This window comes from Lonchura striata, chromosome W, assembly GCF_050655825.1.
Source record: "Lonchura striata isolate lonStrDom1 chromosome W, ASM5065582v1, whole genome shotgun sequence".
Classification (NCBI taxonomy): Eukaryota; Metazoa; Chordata; class Aves; order Passeriformes; family Estrildidae; genus Lonchura; species Lonchura striata.
Genome location: NC_140743.1, coordinates 2,915,066 through 2,932,651, shown reverse-complemented (window position 1 = coordinate 2,932,651; position 17,586 = coordinate 2,915,066). Strand labels below are relative to the sequence as shown.

At 40.4% G+C, this 17,586-nt stretch overlaps 2 protein-coding genes across 5 annotated transcripts in view; one reads left to right on the top strand and one right to left on the bottom strand.

The window, feature by feature from the left end:
• Positions 1–17,586, top strand: part of LOC146762985 (zinc finger RNA-binding protein-like) — a 78,439-nt gene that overhangs the window by 45,136 nt on the left and 15,717 nt on the right. For all 4 annotated transcript variants that reach the window (XM_085571315.1, XM_085571314.1, XM_085571313.1 and 1 more), the window contains 4 exons: positions 20–170; positions 1,614–1,755; positions 7,902–7,999; positions 8,803–8,898. In XM_085571315.1, coding sequence (XP_085427441.1) covers positions 20–170; positions 1,614–1,755; positions 7,902–7,999; positions 8,803–8,898 — 487 coding nt within the window. The remainder of the gene's footprint in view (positions 1–19; positions 171–1,613; positions 1,756–7,901; positions 8,000–8,802; positions 8,899–17,586) is intronic.
• LOC146762987 (uncharacterized) lies at positions 12,921–14,463 on the bottom strand. The gene has a single exon (XM_085571318.1). It carries the CDS (start codon positions 14,461–14,463, stop codon positions 13,063–13,065), a length of 1,401 nt encoding a protein of 466 aa, XP_085427444.1. The 3' UTR covers positions 12,921–13,062.

Here is a 17,586-nt window from a genome sequence, read left to right as displayed (position 1 = left end):
TTTTAACTATAATTCACAGAGCTTTGAAAGGAGTTTTACGGGTGGGCGTTTTGGCTAAAGGTTTGTTACTCCGTGGAGACCGAAATGTCAATCTTGTTTTGTTATGTGCTGAGAAGCCTTCAAAGATGTTACTTGGTTTTATTGCTGAAAGTCTTCCCAAACAACTTGCAGTAAGTAATATTTAGATTTTTGGATCTGAATTTTGGTAAAAATACTGTAAAAGTCTGTCCTCAAGTTAAATGTCTGTAGGGCTGACTGTGCTACATTTCATAGCTCAGGTACAGTTTCTTTTCATTTTCTGACTGTGTCTGAATTCAGGGACTATGCTGCATGTTTTGCTTTCTGTATATTAAATCCATAAAAGTGTCTAGGCGCTTATGCTAGCAGTGTAGTTTCAATCATCATTTAATAGATTTCCTTCAACTGGGAAATAGAAATGAGCAGAAAAAAGACTATTATCCAGTTACTAGCAGTGATAGATGTAATTTGTGTGGTGTTACAGGAAGCTTGCACTGCCTGAAGGTCAAAGTTCTTCATTAATGCCAGTCTCTTTGTACTTGTCTTGTTTCCAGTTTGTATGTGTCAGTGCTTTGTAGTCCCAGAAGTAGTTAATTAAGTCTTGTATGTGTTTTTTTAAATTTGGCACAAAAAAAAAAAAAGTACATGTAGTCTTAAACCATTCAGCAAAATTAATATAAACCATTTGCTGTATTTCTACAATAAATGAAAGTGCAGAATAAAGTTTTTAGCTTGAGTACTCTCTACTGAACAAAGCCTGTCTACTATTGTTATAGGATGCTTTTCACAGCATTAGTACTTCAATGCAGTCTGGTAAAATGCTCAACAGAATCAGTGGCATGGTAGAAACATTAACAGGATCAGATTAATTAGAAAATAATCCTGGGTTTGCTCTTGTTTGAAATAACAGAAGAAAACTTAAAAACTGTGCATCTTGGACTGGCTTTGTGGAGAATTCACTTGTCCCTCTAGTTTGTGGAATAAGGTGATAGAGGTGCCTACAACTTTATTTTGGGGGTATTTAGAGTTATTAAATCTAGTCACAAGAAGCAATTCTGAGTAACCACCTTGTTACTCTTACTATTTTTTTCCCCTGGTGTTAATCTTGTCCTTTGCTCTCATCAGAGGATGTTATGATAGCCAAGCATAGAATGTGACTTGCAGTACTCATCTTGTAATTGCAGGCTTGAAGAACCACCTCTGCATTTTGGTGCTTTTTAAAGGCTCCTATGTTCCAATGAGAAAAACTTTCAACTGGCATTTAAAGTGGCACTGAGGCTTTTATTTGTCTCAAATGTTGTCAAGATTCTTGTTATGTAATTTACTTATCTATATGAATTTCACTTGGTTGTTTTTTTCTCGTTTACATGCTTGGCAGCTGCTGTGTGTTTTCATTAATGATATGGAAACAGTATGCAAGTCCATATATATATATATTAATTGTGTATACTGTTGTTTCTTTGAACACACAGGTATTTGCTTCATATAATTATATTGCGTTTCTGTCTTTCTGTTAAAAAAGGCTATGTTGAAATCCATTTTCTTCCCTTTTCTTGGCCACATGCTAATAGAAGTTTCTGTTTCTTGATATTTAGGTAATAAGTCCCGAGAAATATGATATCAAATGTGCAGTCCCAGAAGCAGCAATAATTTTAAATTCATGTGTGGAACCCAAAATGCAAGTTACAATCACACTGACATCTCCAGTCATTCGGGAGGAGAACATGAGGGATGGAGGTTGGGAAGTTGTTAAAGATGTTACTTCTATCTATTCTGCTTAAGATGACATGGAGGTCCTAGAAGGCAACATGCTGGCATACCTAATGTACTTGATCAAAACCTTGTTTTTCAACAAGCAGTCTCAGTAGAGAACAATTTCCTATAAAAAATGCTTATACAATGCATTTAATTTTTAAAAATTCTAACTTGAAGTCCAACCTCAGCTTTCTGGAAAAGGTACAAACTTGATTATTTTTTCCCCCCCTCTTATAAAATTACAGGTAAAACTAATTATTGTATAACAAGTGGCTATAAACTGCCTTTCTAATGCAGTCCTGCCCTAAAAGTAAGATCACATTTTCAAGTTTTAGCTAGATCAGTATTACCATCATTTACATATTCCAAATAGCAGCACCACTTAAAATTTACTTTTATAGTATTTTTGATGGTAACAGTGCTTATAATTTTAAAAGATGATGTAATTTTTTTCCAGCACTCTGAGGTTGCTTTTTGGCCTGGAGTTATTTTTGAATATATTCAGGCTCCTGATATTGCAACTAGTTTTCTATCCAACTAGCAAACTCAGACTACAAAAATAAGAAATGGCTTTGTCATTTCAGCTGCAGCAGAAAGTGAAGTTTGTAAATAAAATTACATTTCTGAAGTTCACAGTTTTTCTGGTGCCAGCAATGTTGCTTTATGGTCTGCTTTGTAATGCTTTCCAAGCTTTAAAAGCTTTTAAGCCAAGAAGCATGATTAATGTTTACGGTACATTGGTTCCTTTTGTTTACGGGTCAGATAAAATTAACTTTTGTTTCCTTTTAATCCTGTATTTTCATAGTTGAAGAGATCACGGCAAACAGGGTTCTGGTGTTTGACAGTGAACTTATGTATAGCAAATCTGAGGCAGTCAACCCTTCTATGCAGATTGAAAAAGAATTGTATGTATGTATACTTGTGCTCATGTATATATGTATTTATATCAGCCACAGAGACTTCTTAAATTTCATCTCATCATTACATGTCCTCTAAATTACTTGAGATTTTTATATTGCATTAGTAAATATTCTGTAGCTATGACTAATGCATTGTAAGCAAGCTGTGTTAATAAAGTCATCCTACATAATCAGAAAGAAAAATGTCAAGATACATTCTCTAGTTTGGATGACTTCTGAAGTCTTAAAGAGTGCTTTGTACATGACTTTTGAGCTTTACATATTATTCCTAGTTATAAAGTCTTTGTACATATACTGTCACACTCAACCAGTTTACTTGTTTTTTGAAAATCTTAAGTGTAACATGGCTTTTAATTTGTCTGTGATGAATCAGACTTCATGTATTATTTAAGCTCATAAAGAATGCTTTAAAATATTTGATTCTTAAATTACATTAAGCATTAAATTAAATTAACCTTAAACACTATGTTTATTTATTAACATACTGTGAAAAAGTGCAATACTGATCCTGCCACAATACTAAATTTCCATTTTATGACCTAAAATTCTATGATGTAGACTAAAAACAAAATTTCAAATTATTATGATCAAACCCTTAATTTATGCCCCCTAAAGGAAACAAATCTATACTTTTGTCTGACCCACACTTGAGTTAAAATGAGTTTATTCACTGCTGAAGTACTGCCTCTAGGCAAGCAAAATCAAGTTAGATTTCTTTTCAAGGCACTGAGCAGTATAAAAAGTTCACTTCTGAAACTAAAGCAAATAGAAGACTGAATTGCAAATTATTGCAGCAAAGGAGGCCTTATTATGAAGACTTCTGCTTTTTTTGCTGCAGAGTAATAGTATGTGTTTGGTTTCCTCATGCTCTGTGTTTTACAATGATTTAAAGTTTTCTTTTTTTTTTTTTTTTTAGCCTGCAGTTTGAGTAAAGATGAGACTGAGACTTGCATGAGAAATAGAAACATGTTTGATGTTGAATAATCCCATTACATGATAAAAGGCTAAAAAAAACCAAACCAAAACCAGTGTGAAATAAAATTGTTAACCACATAGCTAATGTTCCTTACAGTATTGTGCATTGACAGTTTACCAAATTGGATATATTCAAAAGACTCTAACCCAGCTGTGGAGTCTTTCCTTCAGCAAAGTGTACATATTTATAAAAGCATGTCTATATATGTGTGTGTCTTTATTTTTTTATCCTTAGCTAACAGCCCCAGTCCTAAGCTTTCTAGCAAAGCATCTTGAGTCCTGTCAGGGGTTGCTACCAAGACATCGGAAGGATTTTTGACCAAGGTTTTCTAAAGCTCAGTGTCACACCTGCCATACTTTACAAAGGAGGTGTTTGGACACATAGTCCTAGGACCTACTGTTACTTTAGGTTTTTTTCTTTTTGTCTTTGTCTCTATCCTAGAATTAAGCAGTGTTCACACTAGTTTTCAAATAGTTGACTGGGTAAAATGTATTCTGTGTCATAAAACTTAGTAAAATTGATACACCTGTTAACTTTTAATGACAAAGTAGTGTGGACACAGCACGTCTAACTGGAGATTAACCCCTTATATTTAGGGTATTAATAAATTATGTTATATAGGGTAAGAATTTGTGATTGTGTTTTGTAAATTAGTTCAACTTTTTTTGTCTTAGCTCAACAGGGTGGTAGGTTAGGCATCTGAATTTAGTTAAAGACTTTTTAAGGGGTTGATCCTAAACTGTAAAACAGATGCAAAAATTCACAGATTAAGTATTACAAGAGTTTCCTTGATGCATTTTTTCCAGTCAATATATTCTCAGTGCAATTAGGTGTCTTACAACTTCTTAGTCTTTTTAAGTTTCAGGGATATTCATATGATACCTAGTAGTAGCACATTTTAGATTGACATTTCCAGCACTGTGTATGATTTCCTTCTGCGCACTTAAACTGTAATTCTTTTTAGTAAAATTGTTTTCCAAATTGAATTTTTTTGGAACTAGAAGTAATTGGAGTTTCAAATTATGTAGTGAGTAACTGTGATTAAAGTTTGCACAGTATAATCTATTTGCATAGTAGATTTAAAAGACTGTAAAAAATGGACTGATTAGGCTACTGGACAGAAGAGACACATTTTTAATTTCTCAACCTTATTTTGCCTCTTATTTTCCTGCTGTGCATTTTCTTTAAATAAACTCCTTGTCTTTTTATATCCAAGTTTTACTTATTTTATCAATTATCTTACCTGGCACCCCTCTTATATAGGTGTTGGTTTGATTTTTGTTTTGTTTTAAATGAAATGCCACTTTAAATGTCTTCATTTGCTGTGTAAATACCTTGTTGGTTCAGTTATTCTTCTTTCCACTTTAACATAGAGTCCATATGTTTAAACATCTGTTTGAGAAGATACCTATATTCTTAGCTTTGTTCTTATTTTGAAATCTTCCCCCTTTTAGCCCTGTGCAGAGCAATGGGATTATCCTATAAAAAATGCCCAAATCTGAATGGAGTACTTCAGATTTAAGTTTTGCAAAGTTATAGAACCATGTTCATTCACTGCTTTTTAGTTCTCTCTAAAGTATCCTACTATTTAAAGTATCCTACTATTTATTTTGCATTTGTGTATAAATAGGTGGTTTCTGGGCTGTCTCTCTGCAGCATCTCTACTTGCTGGCATGTTTCATGTGACTAATTATATAACTATATATAACTATATTCTTGGAGTTACCTAACTTTATATCTTGCTGTAGTAAATTGTATTCCATTCAGCCATCTCCTGTGAAATGAGTGCCATTGAGTGAAGGCTTTTTTTTTCATCGTCTGGTGTATCACCAGTTATGCTACCAGTATACTTTGTCACTAGTCACAATAGCCATTTTCATAATTAGTAAAACAAAATACTTTAAAAAGTGATCATTACATTATATCCTTACAATTTTTAAAGAAACTTGAAGGTACCATTTCATATTGTTCAGTGGTTCCAGTTTCATTGATTTAAACCATTTCCAAAAGGGCCTTGTGGTCTTTTCCATTTTGGTAACAAAGCAATCTGCTTTGTAATTAATAATTTTCTGAACATTTAAATATAAAAGATATACCATATTTTAGAATAATAGAATAATTTAGGTTGGAAAAGCCCTTCAAGATCATCAACTCCAACTGTTAACCTAACGCTGCCAAGTCCACTGCATCTACAGTGCCACATCTATACTTCTTTTAAATCCCTTCAGGGATGGTGACTCACCCACTTCCCTGGGTGGCTTCTTCCAATGCTTGGTGACCCTTTCCTTGAAGAAATTTTTCCTAATATCCAATCTAAACCTCCCCTGGCACAACTTGAAGCCATTTCCTCCTGTCCTATTGTTTGTTACTTGGGAAAAGAGACCAACAACCACCTTGCTACAACCTCCTTTCAGGTAGTTATAGAGAGTGATAAGGTCCTTCCCGAGCCTCCTTTTCTCTAGGATAAACACCTCCAGCTCCCTCAGCCACTCCTCATAAGACTTGTGCTCTAGACCTTTCACTATCTCCATTGTCCTTCTCTAGACACACTCCAGCACCTCAGTGTCTGTCTTATTTTGAATGGCCCAAAACTGAACACAGGATTTGAGGTGTGTCCTCACCAGTGCCAAGTAGAGCAGGACAGTCACTTCCCTTGTCCTGCTGGCCACACTATTGCTGATGCAATTCAGGATGTCATTTGCCTTCTTGGCCACCTGGGTACACGCTGGCTCATGTTCAACCGCTATCAACCATTGCCCCCAGGTCCTTTTCTGCCAAGCAGCTTTCCAGCCAATTATCCCCCAAGCCTGTAGTGCTGCATGGAGTTATTGTGACCCAAGTGCAGGACCTGGCACTTGGCCTTGTTGAACCTCATACCATTGGCCTCAGCCCATCAATCCAGCCTGTCCAGAGTCCTCTGCAGAGCCTTCCTACCCTCGAGCAGATTAACACTCCCACCCAACTTGGTGTCATCTGCAAACTTACTGAGGGTGCACTCAATCACCTCATCCACATCATTGATAAAGATATTAAACAGGATTGGCCCCAGTAGTGAGCCTTGGGGACCCCACTAGTGACTGACCACCAGCTGGATGTAATTCCATTCCCCACCACTCTGGGCCTGGTTGTCCAGACAAGTTTTTACTCAAGAATATGTGCACCTGTCTGAGCCATGAGCAGCCAGTTTCTCCAGGAGAATGTTGTGGGAAATGCTGTCAAAGGCATTTTAGGTAGACAAGATCCCCAGCCTTTCCCTCATCCACTAAGTGGGTCACCCTGTCATAGAGGGAGATAAGGTCATTTAAGTAGGACCTGCCTTTCCTAAACTCATGCTGGCTTGGCCTGATCCCCTGGTTGTCCTGTATGTGCCACATGATGACACCCAAGATGATCTGCTCCATGACATTCTCTGGTACCAAGGTCAGGCTGACAGGCCTGTAGTTCCCCAGATTTTCCTTCTGGCCCTTCTTTCAGATAGTCTGCTTTGTTTTTTTTTTTTCTTTTATGGCTTTTCTTTTTCTTGCCGAATCATAAGTAAAGCTATCCCTATTCAGATCCTTCCTTGCATCCTGAATGTTATTAAAGCACATATATCATGGATTGAGGAATTTATATGAGTAAGAGAGGATATTAAAAAGTAATGGAACTCTTAAAACTGAAGAGATTTCACATTCCTTTAGTCAGTTTTTTAAAATGCATAATTTCCATTTCAAGTTTAAGGTATGATAAAAATAACATTACAAAATATCTAGTGCTTTTAAGTGGATTTTTTAAAATATTCTTAGCTTTTCTTAAAAAGAGTAGGTCCCAAATAGCATGTGACCATTAAAATTTTCATGAAACTAAGTGTGAATATTTCTGCTTTCTTAAAGTGGTTTTTTAGTGTTACTTCTGTCTTGTGGTCTCTGTGCTGGTGTACTGTGTCCAACCATTCTTCCTTTGCTATTTAATTTTAGGGCATATATGTTTTTACGGTGTTAGCTTAAAGAAAGAAATACTATGTATTGCATAATCTGCAATGCATTTGAAAATAATGTGACAGCTGAAGTTTAATATGATTCTACAATCTTCATACTGGGTTAATGCCCTAATACTAATTGAATGACTTTTATTGAACAATTGCATTTGTTGTTCATGGGTTCAAGCTTTAAATGGCATGTGTGACATTGAAGCTACTTTAAATGGTCAAACACCCATTCCTCACTGCATTTTGCCAATTCAATCCATTTTAGATGTAATCTCGGGTATGGTGAAAGACCCACCGGACGTCTTGGACAGGCAAAAATGCCTTGACGCTCTGGCTGCTCTACGCCACGCTAAGTGGTTCCAGGTTCGGAACATAATTTTATTTTCTTCTTGTAGCCTTATGAGAGATTAGTTCAGTTGCAATATAAATGTTTAACTGTGTGAAAGCACTCAGTGTTGTTCATGATAATAATGCTTAATATTTTTCTGGTCCCTGAATTTAAGTGTAGAAGGTTGATTAGAGAGGAACTGCTCTATGCAGTTATTGTTCATTTGACCTTATTTTTTCTTTTTCTGGTTATCGAGAAAGCAATGTTGAAAGCTTAACTCACTTGGGGTGATCATATGTTGTATATTTGTTATGTGTTCAATAAGGCTGCAGAGTAACTTTGCTTTAAATAATGAAATATGTGTTTAAAGCTTTGTGTTTAGATTTAAGACTTTTTTCCTATTTCTTTAAGTGTAGGGAACGAAAGGCAAGAAGCAACTGTTTGGTTTAGTGACTTTGCATTCTGGCAAAGGCACAATAAAGAAACCAAACAGATTTACTTCACCTTTCCGTCTCTATACCTATTTCTTAGACCATTATTTATATTTCTAATATAGAAAAATACTGTATTTATTGTTGCAGGTGAACATAGGTCAAAGTGTATAGGAGATCAAGAAAGGTTATTCTTGTATAACCTGTGCACTTTGACTTCTATCACTTTAAATTACTAACCCTGTATAAAATACTACTGTAAATGGCAGCTCTTAGAATAAAGTTGTAGAATTATTTGTTTCGGTCTTGTATCTGAGCTTCCATTTAACAGTGGTGTTTTTTAGTCTTTCAACAAGTCCTGTTTGCTGTATATGCTGGGATTAATTTGATTTTGCATTGTTCTCAAGGCTAGAGCTAATGGTCTGCAGTCCTGTGTGGTTATCATACGTATTCTTCGTGACCTCTGTCAGCGGGTTCCAACTTGGTCTGATTTTCCAAGCTGGGTGAGTAATGTTCTTCTGAATGAGTTTTTAATGCACATTGGGATTTTTTTAATCCACTGCAAATAAAGCATGGGAGTGTGTTACTACCATTTTAAAATTTGGGTTTTTAAAAGGAGTAATGTAGGGTTTTGCTTGGGGGGTTTGTTGGTTGGTTGGTTGATTTTTTGGTTTTCCCCAACAAATGATCCAGATTACCTCTAAAATTGTAATTTTCTGTGGTTTTGCCATGTGGAGCTGAAAATGTTTTTTCAAAAGGAATTTTCTTGTTTGGAATTCTTTGAGATTAGCATTCTTATTCTATATTTTAGCATTTTTTTCCTTTACTCTGTATCAAAGAATCTATTTTTTTCTTACAGCCTACTCTGAATTGTTTAGAATTTACTGAAACTGGTAGAAAATAATGTCAGCTGTGCCCAGATAGCTCTGTGATAACAGAAAAGCTGCTTGAAAGAATAATTCACAGCAATTCCTTCAATCATTAATATATTGTTTCTGTAAGATTAAATACCACAGTACTAGTCTGTGGATGCATAGCCATTGGCATTTTAATCAGTGTCACTTAGACACAGCTCTCTAGGTTGTAACTGGTTACCTATTTCAATTCTTGCAGCTGAATGGTTTTGGAGCATTCTTTTACACTGACTATCTTAAATGATGCTCTCCAGGAGTGCAACTTGTGTTCCAAATATTAATAAATGTTCAATCTGTGGACTGCACAAAGTTAGTCTGAACCAAAATCTCTGAAGCGTATATATGTGGAGGTAAATTCAACTTTGACTTTTTTGTTTCATAGACCAAATCCTGTTGCACTGTGCTGCTTCCTAATGTAGACTTTTCAGTTTTGGCATGAAGAGTGCTAACATTGTCGAGACAGTTATAATAGTTGTCATTGTTGCAATGAGAAATGTTTTACAATTGTAATAAGTTTGCTGACCAGAAAAAATGTGGAGCGATTATTTCTGTTTTTTAAAATATTTAAAGTAAAAAAAAATCCAGTTTCTGTGCTATACTTCATGAAAGATATACTGTACAAATATAGTTTAACAGAAGCACAGAAGTATGTAAATACCCTCAATATTACTGACTAAGTAGCCAAAGAATAAACCCAGGCATACTTTTAGAAAAGCCTCCTTTAAAATATTGCAACACACAGCAGGCACATAGATGAAGGACAAGGAATGTTGTTTCTTATTTCTCATAATATCTGTTCTAAGGCACAGCCAGAAAGGAAGCGATGTGTCACAGAATCACGGAATGGGTAAAGTTGGAAGGGACCACAGTGGGTCATCTGGTTCAGCCTCCCTGCTCAAGCAGGGTCATCTCAGAGCACATGGCACAGGACTGCATCCAGATGGATCTGGAATATCTCCAGTGAGGGAGACTACACAACCTCTCTGGGTAACCTGTTCCAGTGCATGGTCACTCACAGAATAAAGAAGTTCTTCCTTATATTCAGGTGGAATTTCCTGTGCATCAGTTTTTGCACATTACTTCTTGTTCTATTGGTGGGCATCACTGAGAAGAGCCTGGCTCTATCCTCTGACACTCACCCTTTAGGTACTTATAGACATTAATGAGGTCCCCTATCAGTTGCCTCTTCTCAAGGCTGAACAGGCCCAGTTCCCTCAGCTTTTCCTCCTAAGAGAGATACTCTAGACCCTTGATCAACTTCATAGCCCTCTACTGGACCTGCTTCAGGAGCTCCATGTCTCTCTTGTACTGAGGAGTGCAGAACTGGACACAGCACTCCAGCACACCAGGGGCTGAGCAGAAGGGCAGGATCACCTCCCTCGATGTTCTGGCAACACTCTTCTCAATGCACCCCAGGATGCCATTGGCCTTCTTGGCCACAAGGGCACTACTGGTTCATGGACAACTTGTCCACCAGGACCTCCAGGTCCTTCTCTGCAGAGCTACTTTCCAGCAGGTCACCCCCAGCCTGTACTGGTGCCTGAGGTTATTCCTCCGCAGATGCAGGACCCTGGACTTGCCTTTGTTGAATTTCAAGCAGTTCCTCTCTGTTCATATCTCCAACCTATCGAGGTCCTTCTAAAGAGCAGCACAACACTCTGGGGTGTTGGCCACTCCTCCCGGCTTTGTGCCATCAGCAAACTTGCTGAGGAGGCATCTGCCCCTTTGTCCAAGTCATTGATGAACACATTAAACAATACTGGATACAGTATAGAAGCTTGGGAAACACCACTAGTGACAGTCCTCCAACTAGACCCTGTGCCACTGATCACAACCCTCTGGGATCTGCTGTTCAGCCAGTTCTCAATGCACCTCACTGTCCACTCATTCAGTCCATACTTCCTGAGTTTGCCTATGAGGATTTCATAAAAGATTTCAGGCCTAGGTGTGTCTCAGTTCTCTCTAAAAGTGCTTCCTGTCTTGCTCTTGTCTCTGAAAAATGGGAAATAAACTCTCCAACCAATTTGCTAGGTTAGAAAGCCAACATTACTTTATTAGCAGTGCTGGATACATGGGGGATTCTTCTCAAAGCATGCATGAGCAGCAACCTAACAGACCAGGTTATATTCCTGAAACTAATGCATATTCATCACATTTCCTGAATACGTGCATATATGCTAATTATTTCCATGGATTTGTTTGGATATGGTTCTAGATCTTTTGATTAATCTTTTCTCTTTCAGAGTATCTCAAATATGTCATCAGGTCATAATGTACTTCACTTATGATTCTTTGACACACAATCCTTGTTCTCAAAACTAAGGCATCAGCTAATACATATTAATCACTAATAGAAGTAAACAAGGAAGCATTAGCTGGCAGAAGACTTATTAGTCACAGATATAGGGAGTTAACACAAGGCCACAATCATCTCTGGTATTTGCATAAGCACTTTATGGTACAAAAGTAAACATTAACCACGAATACAAGGATCATACACTATTGTGCTAAAGTTAAAGAATGTTCCAACATTTGCCTCCAATGCTGCATAGACTTTTTATTAAAGAAATTTAACTTGTTCAGTGACAGTCTTGTACCCGATGCATTGCCAGTGCCACGAATCACCATTGAAGTTTGCGTATTCAGTTCTTTTGGCTTGTTGGCAAAGTCCTACTGACAAAAAAAAAAAAAAAAAAAAAAGACATTTAAAATATATATGATTTCTGACAGTTACAGATAACATTTTGTAGATTGAAGAAATATATTTTTCTAGACACAGAACTTCTGACCTGTATGCTAGAAGCCTGTTACAAGCCAGAGATGCCAGAGCTTTTCAGAAAGAGCCTAAGTAGTTTTAATAATAGAAAATATTAGGAAATCTAAACATACACATTAGTATCAGTCTCTTTATATACCTAGAAATAAAAACTAAATTAGAATAATTGTGTCAAGTTCCTACAAGTTAGAAGGAACCAATATTCAAGGTTGATTTATTTTTATTTATTTTCCAAACTTGAAATCTAGTCATTTGTGCACATAAACACTGGGGCATCATAATTCACATTTTCCTATTATGAAATTGAAGACTTTAGTGTATTGTATGAGGATCCAAAGGAACTAGACTTGAATAAATAATGTGATCTGCTTTTTTTCTTTCCTGCTGTAATTTGCTTCATACTCGAAAACAACTAAATTGTTGCTAAAACTCAAAAGCTTGACACTGAGTGATACAGTTTAAGTATTAAAATATCATGCTCAAGAATTGAAATTTTTCAGTTAAATTGAGCTAAAATAGAAGGGAATAGGCACCCTTAGTGAGGGCTTCTGGGTCTCTGACCACTCTGCTTGTCAGAGAGCCGAGTCCTCGAAAGCCGGATAGCGTAATGAAATCTTCCTCTATGAAGGCGGGACGGCTCACAGGCGGCTTTATTTCCAGGAGGGTTTATTGAGGAACAGCAATTCAGGGAGCGAAGGGAAAACAACTTCTCCGGGAGGGAGCTCGCTCTGAGAGCCTCGAACAGGGGGCGGAATCGGGATTATAACTGGGACAAGAGAGGGAGGGTCCAGGCATGAAGCGTTCAGTGAAGGAAGGCTTCGGGGGCAGAGTCAGGGTCGAGTGGCAGGGTTATAACCAATGAGGGTAAGGGGAAGGAGCGGCTTCAGGGAAGGAACCAATGGAGGTATAAAGAACAAAGAATTTTCTAGCACCAAGGGATGACAGACATACTGATTGATAACAGGGGAGGCGGGGAACTACACACCTGTCACCTCCCAGGGTAATTCGGGGGGACAGTTTCCCAAGTCCCCTCCCACATCTCCCCCGTTCTTGTTAATTAAATAAATATTTGCCAAAGTCTTGGTAAGCGTCTTTTTGAAGATGGTTAAGGCAACTGAAATGAGAAGGACAATTATGAAAATCCAAAAGAGTCCTTTTAAAATGGAGGCTGCCCACCCGGGAATGCCCCACTGCATCAATAGTTTGTGGACGGGGTCCACAGCCGAAGTTTCCGTTTTGATGTCCTGTACTTCGGTCCGGATCCGCTGGATGTTGGCTTGGATGGAAGTGCTCCGTGATGTTAAATTGAAGCAACACAATCCTTCGAAGTCCTCGCAGCTGTGGCCATGGGCGAGCAGCAGGAAATCAATAGCCGCTCTGTTTTGTAATGTGGCTTGCCTGGTGGTTTGCTGGTCTGCCAGAAGATCGGAGAGGGCGGCAGACGAGGCGTTGGCATGCTTGCTTATCCAACACTCCAGGTGAGAAAGCTCACCGAGGGCCTTAGCTGCTGCATACCATGGTAAAAAGATGGATACAGCGACCCTCTTTGTTTTTCCCCAATCGTAAATTTCGGAGTCACAATTTTCGTCGAATTGAGCATATGATCTTTTGGTGCGTGCCAATTGTCTTTCTTTTTTCCAATCTAGAATTTGAGTTCTGTTTGGAGTGAGGGTAGCAAGCTTGCCAAGGCTGCATGGGCCTCCCTGGAGCCGAGATGGAATTCCCGACCATACTCTGTCCCCACAGATAAGAAACATCCCCCTGGGCAATGTCTTGGGATGAGTGGATGAAACTGAAATCACCTGGCTAGTATAATTGCACCAGGTTTGGCTGTTATATTTTTTACTGATAGGTGTTACATCTTTCCGGTATGTGTCTTTGGCCAAGTCAATTCCGTGCCAATTTTGACTTGGCCTCCTATAATAAAATTTGACACAATATCTAGCTGTGGAGGACCCCAGTAAGTCCAATTCTTGGGGTTCCTCTTTGCTGTTGGGCAAAATTTTGGTCCACTCATCCCAAGTATCGACCGGGTTAGGCCTCCTACCCGTGGTTCGGAGCAGGTCGGAATTGGATACCGGCCAATCATCAGCTACCAAGGGGACCCCTACCAGGCAAGTGGACAGGGGATTGTCCACGTTGCCCATGGCCAGACATAGGTTATCCTGCTGCAAGGACTTTGCCAGCGTGATCCAGACGTTTTCTTTCGGCTGTGGTACCACCCAGCCATCTGCTACATGCAGCCACAGGAGGATGGAAAGCGTGGCTGCAACCAGCTGGGCGCAGTGGGACATCTTCTGTTGTTTCTTTTGGGTGAATGATGTTCTGGCAGCCATCCTAGTACTAAAATTAAACAAAACAATATTACCAACATACATTTGGTTCCCTCCCCTCCCCCAGCTCCCCCTTTTGGGTTAAAATAAAAATAAATTTCAGGACGGAGGGGTAAAGGGATGACGGGTTAGGTATGAGGGTAGAGGGAACGGCACAGGAGGGGATGGGGTGGCGGAAGTTGTTAAGTCTTGCAGAGGTAGGTATGTCCTTGTGATGAGGACCCGGGAGACGATGTTGGGTGGTCTTCCGGTCCTCTTCTTTTTTCTCCGTCGCCACGCCACTGCATTATCTGGTGGTGATTGTGATGGGGTCGCTGGGTTGCTCCTCGCTGGGGGGTCTGTGGTAGTGCTCTCCAGGTACGGTTTGACGTATTTTCCAGGAATCCATTTGGGACCCTGGGCTGTGGAAACACAAGCGTACCCTCTCCCCCACGTTATCAGAGGGTACGGCCCTGAGATGATTTTTGATTCTGGGTCTCTGATGAGGACTGGCGGACGCTCTTTCAAAACTGCCCTGGTGTTATTGCAAAAGTGTCTGAGTGCAGGGGGATTCGGCTCCCGGTCAGAACAATTTAAGAAATTAAGAACATAAAGTGCCTTGCATAATCTTTCAACTGGTGTCATGGCCAGAGCCGAATCGTGTTGTTGTTCTAGCAGCCTTTTTAACTCTTTGTGGGAGCGTTCCACTATTGCCTGTCCTGTGGGGTTATGGGGAATGCCGGTGGAATGGGCAATTCCCCATTGTTGTAGAAATTGTGCGAATCTTGTCGAGGTGAATCCAGGCCCATTGTCCGTTTTGATGGCTTTTGGGACTCCTAATGTGGCAAATGCCATGAATAGATGTTTGATGATATCTTTTGTTTTCTCACCAGTGTGGAGTGACGCGAACACGGCCCCAGAAAATGTGTCTATGGACACATGCAGGTATTTCAGGCGGCCAAAAGGATTATAGTGAGTGATGTCTGTTTGCCACAGCTCCAATGCTGCCAACCCTCGGGGGTTTATCCCCGTTGGCAGCGGTGGAAGGGCGAAGGACTGACAGCTTGGGCATGTGGCTAGTATGGCTTTGGCTTGTTCTTTTGATATTTTAAATTGTCGGGCAAGGGCAGGTGCATTTTGATGGAAAAATGCATGGCTGAGCCTTGCCTGTGCAAAAATGTCTGGTAAGGTTAATGAAAGTGCAGGTGCAGAGTAATGAGATGTCATTGCAAGGAGGTCGGCCATCCGGTTCCCCTCTGCAATAGCTCCTGGCAGGTCTGTGTGAGCCCGGACGTGCATAATATAATAGAGTTGCTCTCGGTGGGAGATCAGCCAGATTAATTCCGTGAGCAAATCGAATAACTGTTTGTTTTGAACTTCTTTGAGCAGGGCGTGTTCTGCCCGTTCTGCTACCCCGGCAACATAAGCCGAATCTGTTACCAGATTGAAAGGTTGCTGAAATTTTTTGAATGCTCTCACGACCGCAGCAAGTTCTGCGATCTGGGGGGAACCCTCAACCAGTTGGATGTCAGACTCCCACTTCTGACTCTCCGGGTCCTTCCAAGTGATCACCGATTTGTGGGATTTTCCCGACCCATCGGTGAACACCGTGAGAGCACCTTTAATAGGTGTTTTATTTTTGAATGACTTTTGGGCCAAATATAACGTGTCTTTGAATATTTTATGTTTAGGGTAATGAATGGAAATCTGTCCAGGGTAACTGTCTAAAGCAATTTGCAAACTTTCGTTTGTCTGAAGCAGGGATTCCAATTGTTCCAAATTAAGAGGTAAGTAAATGCACGCCGGGTCACACCCTGCGAGGGTCCGGAGGCGTTGTCTGGCCTTTATTATTATCCTAGCCATTAACTCTGCAGGAGTTGAAATAGTTTTCGCTGGCTGGTGCGGGAGAAACAGCCACTCAATGATAAGGAGTGGGTCCTTCCGCCCAGCGTCCCATTGAAAAAGCAGACCATGGAAGTTTGGGCACTTACCCAGTATGGCAAGGGTGACGGGAAGGAGCCGATCCACACGGTGGGCCTGACGGGATCGTATGGCCTCAGCGACTCTCTCCAGGGCTCCTTTGGCGGCAGGTGTTAGCTCGCGAGGGGAAGCTAGGTCGCCATCTCCTCGTAGCAGGTTGAAGAGCGGCGCCAGCTCCTCCGTGGTGAGTCCCAGGAGAGGTCGGATCCACGTGATGGTACCGCAGATCTGCTGGAGATCCCGCAGGGTCCGTGGGTCGTCTTTGACGGTGACAGATTGGGGCGCGACAGTCCTTCCCGTAATGTGAAAGCCCAAATACTTCCATGGCGCTGACAGCTGGATCTTTTCTTCAGCAATTTCAAACCCTGCAGCTTTAATGGCCTTAACAGTTTTGGAAAGTGTGATCTGCAGATAAGCTTGTGTTTCAGCGCAGATCAAGACATCATCCATATAATGCAGGATGATCGCTTCAGGGAACAGCTTCCTGATCGGCGAAAGCACCTGGGCCACAAAAGTTTGGCAGAGCACTGGAGAATTTTTTATTCCCTGGGGCAAAGTGGCCCATTGGTATCTCTTATAAGGCTCCGCCCTATTGATGGAAGGGACGGAGAACGCGAATCTGGGGGCATCTCCGGGATACAATGGGATGTTGAAAAAGCAGTCCTTGATGTCAATGACTGCGAGCTGCCAATCCCGGGGAAGCATGGAGGGTGAGGGAAGGCCAGGCTGCAGGGGGCCCATGTCCTCGATTACCTCATTGACCCTGCGCAGGTCTTGGAGCAGGCGCCATTTGTCTTTGCCAGGTTTTTTAATAACAAAGACAGGAGTGTTCCAGGGGCTGGTGGAGGGTATTAAATGCCCCAGGCGGACCTGCTCCTCTACTAATTCATGGAGCGCTTTTAATTTCTCCTCCACAAGGGGCCACTGGTCCACCCACACTGGAACATCGGTCTTCCAATTCAGCGGTGGGGAGGTGCGCTCCGCAGTGGCCCATACTAAAAATCCCATGCAGGGCTAGGGATATCGAGGCGGGCACCCCATTGGGACAAAACGTCCCTACCTAATAACATGATGTTAGATGAAACAACAAAAGGCCGAATGGTGGCAATCTGTCCCTCAGGGCCCTCCACACTTACCAGGTGTTTGCTGCGCATGGAGTTGACAGCTCCTCCCACTCTGGAGATTGTGCCACAAGGGGGCACCAACTCC

Coding starts and splice junctions, on each gene's coding strand:
- LOC146762987 (XM_085571318.1), bottom strand. CDS start 14,463: ATGTATGTTGGTAATATTGTTTTGTTTAATTTTAGTACTAGGATGGCT.